Genomic DNA, 15,372 nt, shown 5'->3' with positions numbered 1-15,372 from the left:
TGTTTCACTAACTGGTTCATTTCAGTGGGGCATAAAAACAGAATTGCCAGCTCTGATAGACTTCCTCTGATGTATGTTTGTGTTTGCCCATGCCCAGTAGCACAGGTGCCTGACAATGACTCCAAAACCTTAGTAGCTTCATGACATCGGGTTCTCTAAACCTTTTATTTCCTTTGCAGTAAAATGGAAAGAACTCTCAGTAGCTTGTTATAAGGATCCTATGTGATCTTGGATATGGAAGGACTCTGGAAAACACAATACACATACAAGATGTCAGGTGCATCGACTTCTCAACAGTCCTCAAGAATTTAGCCTGTAGATGGATTTATATTTCTTAGCTTTAATTACTGGAAGGGGACCACAGTAGGAAGAGAGAAATACATTGTAAATTATTACCTCGTGTTATGGGCATGGTGGGAAGAAATAAGTATTTAATAGTAACTTAATATTTGAAATTAGCAGATGTGGATAATTTGCTCTTCTAAATCTAATCTTGTACATCTGTACTTGTTAAACTTACTCCTGCAAAGAAGAAACATGTCTGTCCTTTATTCTCAACTGTTCCTTTGTCTCTGGACTAGTTAACATCGACTTCATTCTGTCCTGGTAAGTAGATTCAATAGAGAATAGTGGTTATGAGCACAGACTTTGGGGTTTGACTACATGGTTTGCATTTTATAGCACTGAGTTATGAGTTGAGAAAGATTGATAATGCTATCTAACCTCCCTGAGCCTCAGTGTCCTCATTTGTAAAATGAGTAAATGAATATAAGCTTGAGTGTTTACCTCCCTTATAGGATTATTATTAGGACTAAATACATGAAGTGTATAAAATGTGTATTTCACAGAAAACTCAAAAGGGTTAGCTATGATTGTCACATAAGTGCTCTGTGCCCAAATTCTGTTTTTGTTTCAACTTTACCTTTTACAGTTCCAGGTTCCTGCTGTACTCAATGAGCATTAGGAAGCCCTGAGCAGCTGTTAGAACAAAACTGAGCTGCCTCATCTGGCCAAGTCATCATGGTTGTGACTAATCATTCCTCTTCCTTGTTGAGCAACAATGTGACACAGTGAGGAGGGCACTGACTTAAAGTCAGAAGATTACAAGTTGCAGCCTTACCACTTACTAGCACTGCCATGTAGGTTAACTCCTTCCAAATTCCTACCAGAATAGAAGCTCCTAGAGGGGAGGGACTATATATAAATGTGTTCACTCAACTCTAGATAAGAAAGTCATGAATGTGTCTGAGTCTCGATTTCCTTATGCCTTCAAAAGGATAATAGTTGCCCAGCCTATTCCTCAATATTCTCTGGAGACTAAGCAGTGGACCCTGTACTAATCCCTTCTTCACCCATGCCCAGCTTTATTCTACTTAATTGTGACTACTCTTTTGTTTGCATTCTTGTGCCTAGTAGAATATCTCTCATGATAATCATCCTTCTACTCCCTACTTTAATGCCTATTCATCCATTAATTCTCAGCTCAGAAAACCCTTTCTTTGACTCTGCACAGTTCCTCTTGCTATTATAGCTCTTCCAATATGTCCTCCACAGAATTCAAGATGTGGTAATTTCATTCTTCCCACTAGAGTTTAAATACCATTAGGGTAGGCACCATGTGTTTCTTGCTTACCACTATATACCTTGTGCTTGGCCAATTACTAAGCTACACAAATACCTTAAGAAACGTTTGCTGGATGACTGAGTGAATGAGCAAGTGAATGAATAAGAAGCAGAAGAAAACCTAAAAACTGAAAATGATCATCCTGTCTGCCTTACCATTTTATAGAACCCCCTACTTGTTAGTTCAAGACAATCACATTGTGTGGTATCATTCTATTCCAATACTCTTAGGAATGTCACTCTGAAAGCCTACTTTTTAAAACAAAACATCTACTATAGTAGATATTTCCTTTTTTTACTGCATGACCAGTTTGATTCTATATCATGATAATCATCCTTCTACTCCCTACTTTAATGCCTATTCATCCATTAATTCTCAGCTCAGAAAACCGTTTCTTTGACTCTGCATAGTTCTTCCTGCTGTACAACCAGAAGAATAAGTTATACTCCATTTACATATGATGTGTCAAAATGTGTTTTACTGTCTTGTATATTAGAACAAATAAAACAATTATAAGACACTGAAACTGAGAAAGCCAGCACTCTACCTCAGTCTTTGTGAATACCAATCACATAAGGCCCACATTTGCACTCTCACCTCTCCTCTGCTTCTAAGATTTGTGCTCACAGGCCCCCATCTCTCTAGCTTGGAATGGGACCTGCCTTTGTGCTCTACTGTTATAGACCTCTGAGACCCATGCTTAGCAGTCCTCACTTGAGGCAGTGCTTCCCAAACTCTATAAGGTTGGTAGCTGACAGCACTCTTTATAGCTCAGCGAGGAAGAGTGAAAAGGGAGAAGAAATGGAAAGAAGAGATAACCTTTGTTTGTAAGGTACTGTCTTTTTTTCTCCAAACTCCTGCCTGCTTATAGGACCAAGAAAAAGGGGGAAACCAAAATTCTAGCTGCTACATAGAAGTCAGAGCTAGCCTCCTTGGAGGGCCTTTATGTGCTGAATTCCTACAATGTTCCTGGGAATTTCCTACTACAATTAGTACTAAGTTCTGAACAAAGAAACTCTGACCGATCTTTTCCCTGGCAGCACTCCCAAGAATGCCACCATTCTTCTGATATCTTTGTCCACAGTAAGCCCTTTGTGTGATATAAATATGATACATGGGACTATAATTGTGGTTTTTGCTGATCACTATGGACATTAGAATCATTCATCCAACTAATATTTTGTGAGCAGAAACCATGGGATCAGCACTATTCTTGGTGCCGGACAAGACAGCCACAGAGCTTCAGGAATAGGAGTGGGGAAAGAAAGACAGAGTTAAATGGACATAACAATACAGTGAGTGCTATAACTGAGGAAATAAATATTGTGAAGGTAGCAAAGAGAGCTAGATAATTCAGTATGTGGGTGGAAAGAAAAGGCCTTCTTTGCTGTAGTGTACACAAGACTGGCCAAATCCAAACTTACTAATAACATAAGCATTTCCAGTGTTCCCCTGAAAGATATTCATTTAATCAACAGATGTCAGTTGCATCCTTACTCTGTGCCAAGCATAGTGATGTTTACTGCTGATGCAAAGGGAAACAAGGCAAATATAGTCCCTGTCCTTAGGTGGAAGTTTAGACCAGATGGACTCTAGAGGCCCCCAGCAGAAATGTTTGATTGCTTTTCCTCCCATCAAAACAAAAGCCCTTTGATTTGATGCCACCATGACAAACCCCAAGGGTAACAACAGGCAGTCTATCCAAGATTAGGACATCTTAGAATCATACAGAAAGCAAACTCATCAAATCTCCCTGGTGTCATAGAGAAGACAACACAGGTGGCTTTCACAACACATCTTGTAGCCTGGCTCTCTTGAGCAGGCCCCTAAAGAAATGACAAATAACTCAAAGCAGCAGGCACGTAGAGAGTTCCAAGAAAAATCATTCTTATTCATACGACAGAGGAGAGAGTTATTATTGTGGCATCCTTGCTTATAACTGTATATCAAGGCTAGAACAGAAAAAGGTATATCATGAAAGAGGAGCCTTGTACAGTGCTGAGACAAAACCTGGGCTTCAGGGGGCTCAAAATAGAGGGAGAGGTAGAATGTTAGGGTATACTGGAAACTCACCCATTTTAAAACAATGAAGAGATTTCAACTAACCTCTACCTTTAGAACTTTTTCTATGTAGATACTTCAGTAATGTAAAGGTTTGAGAGCATTTAATGTCTTCTTCATTCTACAAATATTTTTGTAATATCTGTTAAGTGTCTAGTACATTGACAAGTTACATGTGAGACATGTAAATAGAACTTCTCATTCCCTAAGACATAAAAAAGATCACTGGTGTCATTAACACCATTCCTCTTCCTTTTGTGTCAAGTTGCACACACTAACAGCAGTGACAGTAACAATGATACAAGAGCAGAGATATATCAAGTGTCCCCTTTTACTCTAAATACTTTACATATATTAATTCATTTATACCTAACAGTAACTCTATAAATACTATTATTATTCCCATTTTATGGATGAGTAAATTAAAGCAGAAAGAGGTTATGTAGTTTCATCAAATTGTAGCATTCTTCTTTCTTACTCAACCTGGTGTTGAAATAATCATTTCAGGAGTATTTCAGTGTGCTTACCCTGTGACAAACTAAGATATGTTGTCCTGGTTTTTGCTTAGGTTAACTAGCCTTTCAATTTTTAAGCACTCAAGGATCCTACAAAAATTAAGCATCAAAGAGTTTCCAGGGTGTGTTCCAAGGTGATAGAAGGGGTGTTACAGCTGAGGCTGCTATAACAATATACTATAGATCGAATGGCTTAAAAAACAGAAATAGATTTCTCAGAGTGCTAGAGGCTGAATATCCAAGGTCACAGGTTCTGGTGAGGGCTCTTTTCATGGTTATAGATGGCTGCCTTCTTGCTTTGTCATCACATAGCCAACAAAAGAAACTCTGGACTCTCTTCTTCTTCTGAGGACATTTTATGGGGACTTCCTGCTTATGACCTCATCTAAACATAATTACCTCCCAAAGGCCCCACCTCCAAATACTGTCCCACTGGGGGTTAGGAACTCAGTATTTGAATTTATGGAAGGGGGAGAAACACATTTAGTTCATAACAGGAAAAAAGAATTGATATTCAATCTTATCCTCCCAGCTACAATGTAAGCTCTTTTAGGGCAGAGATTAATATCTTACCATGTACTGGTTAAGAATTTAGTTCTAAATTCATGTGAAAACTGGGCTTAAATCTCAGTTTCACTCTTATAAACAATGTGACCTTGGGCAAATTACTTGACCCCATCTGAACCTTATAAAATGGGCACAATGAAAATACTGAATAATTAGAAATAAGTTATATCATCAACATAGAAAAATAAGTACCTGACAAGAAGCCAGCAAAGATAACAATGCATGCTACCAATACATATATGTATATCATAAGAACAGAGTAATTAACTAGGGAACCAGTGGTACCATGGATAAGTGCTGTACAAGGTCAACAGGCACAGGATCAGTATCAACTGCAGGTATCAGACAAAGCTTCATGGAGGAACTAGATATGCAGGATGCTGAGATATATGCAAAGCAGAGGAAAAGGACATTTCAGATTGGGGAACAAGCTGAGCTAATATAGAGGCCAAGGGATGGCAATGAGAAAAAGCCCACAAAAGGCTGACCAGGGAATCAGGCTGCCAGAAATAACTAGGGATATTCCTGGAAGCTTCCAGTTATAAGCTTGGTTGATTTAGATGAGCTCTTAAATGATAGGAACAAGAGTTGGTACTCAGGTATCAGTGGCTTCTAGAGACCCTGATTGAGAATTCAGGAAGAGCACATGTATATGGTAAATATACTTAAATACTTGAGGCCTGCATTGTCCAACCCATTGCAAGGCAAATAACTTTAAGTTCTGAGTAAGTCCTAATAACTTACTCATCCACTATTCATTAAGCATCCCCTAGGACCCAAGAATACCTAAAGTAAATGTGTGAAGTAAGCAAAGGAGGGGGAAACAGAGGGGGAAAACAGGAGGAAGGGAGGAAGAAAGGAAGGGTGGGAGGAAAGGAGAAAGGGAGAAATAAATATGTGGCAGGAAGTAACAGAAAAAGCTTGGAAGGAGACACTACTAAGGAAGCCCAAATGAATCTAAGCAAGGCTTGAAGCACAGGAAATGGAAGAAAAAGGGACCATCCGGGAGACTCTAAGGAGCATGGGAAGGACTTCAAAGGTAGCCCAGAAGGTCTGGCAAGGAAGATCATAGGTGTCAATGGCCTGGATCTGGTGATATCTATCCCCCAGCCCCATGAAGACCCTTTGCTTTTTGAGATATCCCCCCAACTCATTTTGGCCATTTGCCTCCAAATGGGACTCAAAGCAAGTTAATGCACAAGAATTGTACATGTGTTTATAGTTTTCTGACTTTTATTGAAATGGTACTTTGGATATTGTAAAATGGCCCCATGTTTATTTGTTATCTATCAACGCCCTCATAGCTCTATTGTCACATGAGTTGGGAAGGGATTATCACCTTTAGTTTACAGCTAAGGAAGCTGATGTATAGACAGTTAAAATGTCTTGCCCAAGAGCATTAATTAATTAGCTAAAAAGTGACAAATCAGTGTATGTTTTTTACCCAACTATGCTGCCTTTCTTATAATGAGCTGAGCCTCTTCATTGAGATGATTTTATATCATTAATCACTAAAGGGTAAGGGGGGGAATCAGACCTCTGAGCTAAACTTCACCTGAGGTTCACCTTGTCCAACTTCCTGCTAAGTAGATGACTTTGAGTAAATCTGAGTAATTTATCTAACTTTCAGGTGAGCCACCTGGCATGGTGCCCAACACAGGCACCCAAATATTGCTCAGGAAATCAGAGCTATGGTGGTAAAAATACACATAACCTTGACTCCAGCCTGTCCACAAAATGTTCCTTAGTTCATTCAACACAATTACAATCAAAAGAGCCAAGTATAGGACTCAGCAAGGCTTTTCTCTCCCCACCACATGCTTATATTCATTATAATTGGGGTAACACAGATCCACCATACCTTGTTACCATATCAGCAATTTCAAACTCCAAATCCTCTGAAGAAAAAGATGTTTTTTTGTGTGGCATTATTTGACCTGAACTGAACTTATTTGGCAGCAAAATTTGACCTCAACTGCCATGAGGCTACTTACTGTCTTTATTTATCCTATTTTAATACCAGTAGAATATACGAAAATGTTCTAAGGCACACTGGGACCCAGGAGATTTTAGGCAAGACTGAAGGATCTGTATTACCTTCTCTGCTGACTGGACACAATTCTTCTGAGCAAAAAATGTTAATCGTTGTGAATATACTATGATTTCACAGAAAAAGGGCTTTGTTTAAATCAAAGTGATTATCATATAATTTTAGAGCTGTACCTATAAGGATGAACTTAGATTATGCTCGCCATCTCTAGCAGTCAGAGAAATGCAAATCAAAACCACCCTAAGATACCATCTCACTCCAGTAAGATTGGCAGCCATTATGAGGTCAAACAACAACAAGTGCTGGCGAGGATGTGGGGAAAAGGGTACACTTGTACATTGCTGGTGGGACTGCAAATTGGTGCGGCCAATTTGGAAAGCAGTATGGAGATTCCTTGGAAAGCTGGGAATGGAACCACCATTTGACCCAGCTTTTCTCCTTCTTGGACTATTCCCTAAAGACCTTAAAAGAGTGTACTATAGGGATACTGCTACATAGATGTTCATAGCAGCACAATTCACAATAGCTAGACTGTGGAACCAACATAGATGCCCTTCAATAGATGAATGGATAAAAAATGTGGCATTTATACACAATGGAGTATTATGCAGCACTAAAACATGACAAAATCATGGAATTTGCAGGGAAATGGATGGCATTAGAGCAGATTATGCTAAGTGAAGCTAGCCAATCCCTAAAAAACAAATGCCAAATGTCTTCTTTGATATAAGGAGGGCAACTAAGAACAGAGCAGGGAGGAAGAGCATGAGAAGAAGATTAACATTAAACAGGGACGAGAGGTGGGAGGGAAAGGGAGAGAGAAGGGAAATTGCATGGAAATGGAAGGAGACCCTCATTGTTATACAAAATTACATACAAGAGGAAGTGAGGGGAAAGTGGAAAAAAGAACAAGGGAGAGAAATGAATTACAGTAGAGGGGGTAGAGAGAGAAGATGGGAGGGGAGGAGGGATAGTAGAGGATAGGAAAGGCAACAGAATACAACAGTCACTAGTATGGCAATATGTAAATCAATGGATGTGTAACTGATGTGATTCTGCAATCTGTACATGGGGTAAAAATGGGAATTCATAACCCACTTGAATCAAATCTATGAAATATGATATGTCAAGAACTATGTAATGTTTTGAACAACTAATAGTAAAAAAAAATCAATCTACATACATACAATGGTCATGGGATTGTTGAAAAATAAAAAAAAAAAAAATTTCAAGCCACCATAAAAGCTCATGAGCCATTGATTCAGTGAAAGCAATAGAACAGGTTTAGCCTAAACTGTGGATTTCACTCCAGTGGCTGTAGTCGATTCTCCACTTGAGTTAAGGGATAGTCATATATCTGAGACTGGCTCCCATGTGGGCCCCTTAGCCTGTAAATTTGATTTCCTGTAGCATAGATGCTTCTTTTTATTCTCACATATTTGATTTGGAAGAATTTTCTTCTAGGGCTTTCTGACTAATCCCCAGACTAATGCTTCTTTTTAAAAAAAATAACAAGAAGAAAATCAACATCTGAGCTACCGCACCCTATTTATCAGCTCTGTGTTCACAGCACAGAGTCATAGAGGTATCTGATTATGAAGTCCACATTATCATTACTAAAGATGTTGTGACAGTTTCACAAATAATTAGAACCTAATTCCCCTTATCAAAAGAATTGAGCCAAGTGCATGGTGGGGCATACTGTCTACAGCTTGTTTACTTTGCTAACTCTCTAGTGTACCAAATCGAGTTATTTGCAGCAACTCATTCCAATTTTCTTTGGAAATTGTAAAGTTGTATTGCATATGGGAAAAATCAGTATCTTTTAAATGTAGCCTATAATAATGGTTCACATTTTCAGTCTCTGTCTCCAAATAGAATTAGTATAGTCTCAGAGGTTTTAAATTTAAACAATAGCTTTAGATGTATCTTATTTATTGGCAAACCAAGTTCTTCCTGCCAAAATGACCCCAGAAGTATATTATTGAATATGTACTATATTCACAAATACCACTAGGGAGATTCAATACAGTAATGCTTTGAGGACTACAAAAAATAAGTAACCCAAGGGAGTAGAATGCAAATGGTTATCCCAAAAACTGAAACAAAAGAACAATATTTATTTGTAAAGTTTCATGATACTTTACTGAAATGTTTAGGTCAATCCAATTTATTTGATATTCATGAAATGTAAATTAAAATAAATAACCCACAACAAACTGATACTGCCCAAGTAGCTACTTCATTCCAATCAACGTCTCTTTGGGAATGACATGCATGAGATCAATATGAGACCAGTAAAAGAATGTACCGAAGACAGGAAAGAGAGCACTAGCAAATTTCCTTTTTGGATAATGTTATATTTAGATGAACTAGTGGGTATAGGACCGATCATATTATGTTAAATATCTTTAATCCCTAGTCCACCTCTAAATTACTGAGATTTATTTAAAAAGATTTTGCATTTTCTCTACCTCTATTTTATACTACAACTATATTTAACTTGTTTATGCCTACTAAGGTTGCTCATTGTGGAAAATGTGGAGATTAGTAAATTTACAAGGAACCTAACAAGTACACATAAACCTAAAAACTAAGGGTAATCCTCTATTGACATCTTGGCAATATTTCAATTCCAGTTTTTTTTTCCTATACACTGTTAATTATTTCCCACATAATTTGAGTCAAATTTTCATTTCCAATTTTTCACCTAATACCATATAATAGGTATTATTCATGTTACTAAAATTAATCATCAACTTAAATTTTAATAGTCACATAATATGCTAACTATAAATTCCCTAATACTGAACACTAACACACAAGGCAACAATGAACATCTAAATCAGATCCATAGACATTAGGCACCATGAAAATAGAAGAGAGATCAGTGGAGTAAAGGAAGAGGTTAAAGGGGAGGGGGGCACAGAAAAGGGAGAAACAGAGGAAAGAAACTGACCAAATTATGCTACATACAGATATGAATATACCACAGTTAATTTACCTTTATGTATGCCTATAAAGCACTGATTTAAAAAATTATATATGAATACAAGAAGACTAGGAAAGTAGAGGAAGTGGGGTAGGGAAGGGAGGAGAGGAGGTCTCAAAGAGGAAGTACTGGGGACTGAAGAAGAGCAAATTATATTCTATGCATGTATGATTATGTTAAAATGAATCCCAATGTGATATATAACTATAATGCACTAATAAAAACATAAAAAAGCAATGACAATGAAATTTTTTAGTTTATACTCTAGATGTAGCATTACAAGTATATGTGCATTTTAAAGTTTTAGACACAACATGTCAGCACAAATTCCAGAATGATTGTTTGAATGTGCCTTTCCAGTAGCCCTATACTTGAATACCAGTGTCAACTTAATGCCACACAACAATGGCTATTATTAAAATGCAAACAAATAAATGAAACCAACTTTCACCAATGTGATAAATATAATGGTCTACCAATTTTGATTTTGTCATCAATTATTAGAGAAGGAAAAAGAACATTTTTTCACAAGCTTATTGTGTGTTTTTAGATTATATTTTGTAAATTGACTGAATGGGATGTTTTTTTGTTGTTTTTAGATATACATGACAGTAGAGTGTATTTTTACATATTATACATCCATGGAGTACAACCCATCCCCATTAGAATCCTATTCTTGTGGGTATACATAATGTGGAGTTACACTGGTTGTGTATTCATATATGAGCAAAGGAAAGTTATGTCCAGAGAATGAGGGCATTTTTAAAACTATGCGATAATAAATATTTTCAAAGGAAAAAGCTTTCCTTTTGTTCCCCATAGCTAACATAAATATCTCTTTTTCTTGTTCAAACCCACTTCCCCTCTTGCTGTCTTCAATGGGGATACATGGTTTCTTCTATGGCTTTAGATATAAAATCTTAGTTTAGCCATCAGTCCCCTCTTCCTTGGAAAGAAAGGAAACCCTTTAATACAATGGATCTCAATGTTCAGTGCACATAATAATCATATATTGTGCTTGTGAAATGCAGATTACTTTATCCCTTTACCAGAGATTCTGATTCAGTAACTTGGGACAGACCCAGAAAGTAAACTTTAGTAAGCACCCCAAGTAATTCTGATGTAGGTGATGTACTAATCATACTTTGAGAAGCACTGCTTTAAGCATTCATCATAGATCTTTGGTAACCCCAGGAATCCCATAGGAACTCTGCCATGTCCATCTTGCCAGCTTCCTCTCCAATGTTTCCCTCCAGTGCACTTTGGCATTTGTACCCAGATAATTCCTTGCTGAGCAGGATATCTCATTTAATGGAGAGCATTTCACAACTCTGACATCTGCCAACAAAATGTGAATAGCTCCCTTCCATTAGTGTGCAAATTCACAACACTCCCAGCACTTTGCCAAATACACCCTAGGAAAGTAATGCTTCCCCTGAGTCAGAAGTACTGCCAGATTCTCTTTGGCTCACATAGTTGGGGGACATCTGACCAGTTATAAGACTCCTGAGAGATATTCACTCTATATGTCTGTCTGTATGTAATGGTATGTCTATATCTTTCTTTAAGCCAACATCATATTTCTTTTTTTTAAGATTTTTTAAAGTTTTAGATGGACACAATACCTTTATTTTATTTATTTTTATGTGGTGCTGAGGATCTAACCCAGTGCTTCACACATGCTAGGCAAGTACTCTACCACTGAGCCACAACCCCAGCCCCAACATGATGTTTCTTTCCAACAGGCCCAAATCTACCTGTTACTTCTAAAATAACATGAAGGCACTTGAAACACATGCAATATGTTACACAAGTAGATCAAGAGGGGTCTAGGGAATGAAGAGAAGATGTTTGCCTCTTTTGATGTCTATCCATCAGGACACTATTTAATTACAACTGAGGAGCAGTAACGAATTGGGAAGTTGAATCATGGTTGTTTATATGTCTCTCAGATAATAAAGACCTTGTAATATTCTTCAATAAATCTGTCAAATAAAGGCCTTGTAATACTCTTTAAAATTTTTTTTAGTTATACATGAACACAATATCTTTATTTTATTTTTATGTTGTGCTGAGGATCTACCCCATGCCTCACACATGGTAGGCAAGTGCTCTACCACTGAGTCACAACCCCAGCCCTGCTATACTCTTCATTAAAATTGTCATTTTATGACATAACTGACTCCGGTTTAGGTAACCAAGTGGATTCTAGCATTGGAAGCTAAGGTATATGGAATGTTAGGAGGAGAGATGCTAAGGTATATGGAATGTTAGGAGGAGAGATGAGTAGAGCAAGACACTGAGACTCCTCTTGGGAGCTTTTTTTTAAAGTTGTAGACGGACATAATACCTTTATTTGATTTATTTTTATGTGGTGCTGAGGATCAGAGAGCAAAGTGTATAGAAGTACACTAGGATTTGGGTCACTGTGAGTTCCAGTGTCCTTAGGGCCTTCTTTCTCTTCCTTCCCAGCAGAGAAGTAAGGAGAGCTTGCCCTGAAAATAGCAGCATTATAGTTGATCATCTAAGATTAAAATGAAAGAATCAGTATCTGCCTGAGTTGATGAAATGGAATGATCTAGATAGATAATATGACTATCCAATTCTTACATTCATTTTATTTTGGTCCAAAGTGGACATGAGGAGACAGGCTATATAAACTATTTTCCTAGAGATACTGCTATATTTAGGAACTGGAATGTCCCCCAAGGACCTGAGTCTTGGTACCCCAGCTTGGTATTATTGGAAGCATGTGGAAACTTTCAGAGGTGAGGCCTAGTGGGAGATATTAAAATATTGGAAGGCATGCCCTTGAAGAAGATTGAGTGACCCCTGTCTTCTCCCCTCTCTGTTGCTTCCTAGACATGAAGTGAGCAGCTTTGCTCAACTAAATGTTCCTCTCATGATGTGCTACCCTGCAACAGGCCCAAAGCAACAGAGTCAACTGAGTGTGGACTAAAACCTCTAAAACTATGAACCAAAATAAACCATTTCTATAAGTTGATTATCTCAGGTATTTGTTACAGTAATAGGAAGCTGACTAACATAGATACCTTCTGGACAAGAGCATCATGATGATCCAAGTCCAAAGCCCACTCAAAACATAGCTCAGTGGTTATAGTACCCCTAGGTTCAATCTCTAGTACCCCTCACTCCCTGCCCACCAAAAAGGAAAAGAAAACACTAAGCCAGAACTTACCATGAAGATTAGTGTCGATGCAGGGGCATGCTGTCCAGGCAGTCAGGGTGAGGCAGGCATTAATGCTGCTTCCACTACTTATGTAACTACTATGGGGATCAGCATTTCTGCCCTCTGATGGTAGCCAGAGAAAGAGGTCATAGCCTCCAGGAAATAACTAGATCATTTTTGAGAGTTCAAAATACCAAACCCCAGAACAATAGGGACTGGATAAAATTCTCGGTGCACAAGCAATAGTGTCTGAGCATTCATTCATGCCTGCTAGTGGCAAAGATAATTAGTGAGGCCCTCTCTCCAGAGCTTTTGCAAGTATGCTTTACTGCCACATGACCTACTGGCAGCAAAACAAAAACAAAAACAAAATAACAACAATAACAAAAACGAATAATCACTTACTCTTTCTTCCAACTCTCCACACCCTCAGCTCCCAAAACTGCACTTTCTGTCTTGCCTCTGAAATGGCCACCACAATGTCCATGCTTACTCATTTGAACTAGGAAAAAAAAACATGCAATTTGGCTTTCTATATATACTTGTTACTTTTCTTGGACCTCCTTTCTTACTTGACAACCTACTTTTTCAAACTTAGTTGAGGTATAACTGACAAATAAATTTGCATATATTCAGGGTATACAACTTAATGATTTGATATTGTACATATTATATAATGATTAACATTTAAAATTAATTAACATGTCCATCACCATACATAGTTACAATTTGTGTGTATACTGGGGGCGCCAAGAGCACTTATATCTAATACGAGGTTAATGTCTAAAATATATGAGGAATTTATGCAACTCAATCCACCCCCAAATCAAAACTTAAAAATGTGTAAAGGGGCCTGGGGTTGTGGCTCAGTGGTAGAGTGCTCGCCTAGCATGCATGAGATACTAGGTTCCATCCTCAGTACCACATAAAAATAAAATAAAGATATGTGTCCACCTAAAACTGACCAGTTAAAAAATAAATATTTAACAAAAATATGTGTAAAGGGCCTGATTAGACATATTTTCAAAGAAGACTAATAGTTAACAGGTATATGAAAAGATGCTCAGCATCACTCATCATCACAGAAATGCAAATCAAAACTATAAGATTTGAAATGCAAATCAATACAATAAGTGCCTCATACCAGTTAGTATGGCTACTATAAAAAGGTAAAAACTAATAAGTATTGGCAAGGATGTAGGAAAAAAGGTACAGGTTTGGTGGTAATATAAAGTGGTAGAGCTATTATGGGAAAAAGTATGGAGCTTCCTCAAAAACTTAAAAATACAACTACTATGTGATTCAGCAATGTTACTACTGGATATACATCCAAAGGAAATGAAATAAGTACGTTGAAGAGACATCTGCACTTCCACATTTATTGCAGCACTATTCACAATAGCCAAGACATGAAATCAACCTAAGTGTTCACAAACAGATGAATGAATAAAGAAATTATGGTGCATATAAACAACAGAATACTAGTCAAGCCTTAAGAAAGAAAGAAATCCTGTGAATTGCAATAACATGAATAAACCTGGAGGACTTAAGGCTATGCAAAATAAACCAGGCACAGAAAACAAATGCTGTGTGATCTCGCTTATATATAGAAACTAAAAAAAAGTCAAAGTCAAAGTAGTAAAGAATACAATTGTGCTCACCAGAGGTTGGGAAGTGGATACATGGGGAGATGTTGGTCACAATATACAAAGATTCAGTTAGGAGGAATAAGTTTGAGAAATCTATTGCATAGTGTGCTATCTATAGTTACTAAAAATATATTGTATATTTCAAAATTGTGAAGAAAGTAAATTTCAAGTGTTTCCACCATAAAAGTATCTGAGATGACAGATGTTTTAATTAGTTTGATGAATCATTCCACAACATATACATATATCAAAACATATTTTACCCCATGGATATATCCAATTATTATTTATCAGTTAAAACTTTAAAAAATATACCTGTGATACATATTATTGTAGGGGAATTAAATATCAATAGCTGAGAACACAGTGATAGGTTCTAAATCATTTATGCCTATGCTTTTACAACATCCTCCAACTGTTCTCTATTTCTAGCCTGTCACTTTGTTAATCTATGCAGCACATGACCACTGAATTAATCTTCTTAAAACATTGTGTTTTGCCATCTAACTCTCCTTCCTAACCTTTTAATGGCTCTACTTAACTAGATATATCCAAATTCCTCAATCCAGCCTTCATAAGGCTGCATATTGGCAAATACACAGGCTTTGGAATTAAAGAGACATGGGGGGGCTGGGGATGTGGCTCAAGCGGTAGCGTGCTCGCCTGGCATGCGTGCGGCCCGGGTTCGATCCTCAGCACCACATACAAACAAAGATGTTGTGTC

General features: G+C 37.5%; 1 protein-coding gene across 1 annotated transcript in view; it reads right to left on the bottom strand.

Moving 5' to 3' along the window:
- Fgf13 (fibroblast growth factor 13) overlaps positions 1-13,581 on the bottom strand; it is a 228,902-nt gene extending 215,321 nt beyond the window's left edge. The window contains exon 1 of the mRNA XM_048797017.1: positions 13,405-13,581. Coding sequence (XP_048652974.1) covers positions 13,405-13,486 — 82 coding nt within the window. The 5' untranslated portion in view covers positions 13,487-13,581. The remainder of the gene's footprint in view (positions 1-13,404) is intronic.
- Between the last annotated feature and the right edge of the window lie 1,791 nt (positions 13,582-15,372).

The sequence above is a fragment of the Marmota marmota genome, unplaced genomic scaffold, assembly GCF_001458135.2.
Source record: "Marmota marmota marmota unplaced genomic scaffold, marMar, whole genome shotgun sequence".
Classification (NCBI taxonomy): domain Eukaryota; kingdom Metazoa; phylum Chordata; class Mammalia; order Rodentia; family Sciuridae; genus Marmota; species Marmota marmota.
This window is presented reverse-complemented; position numbering and strand designations above follow the sequence as displayed.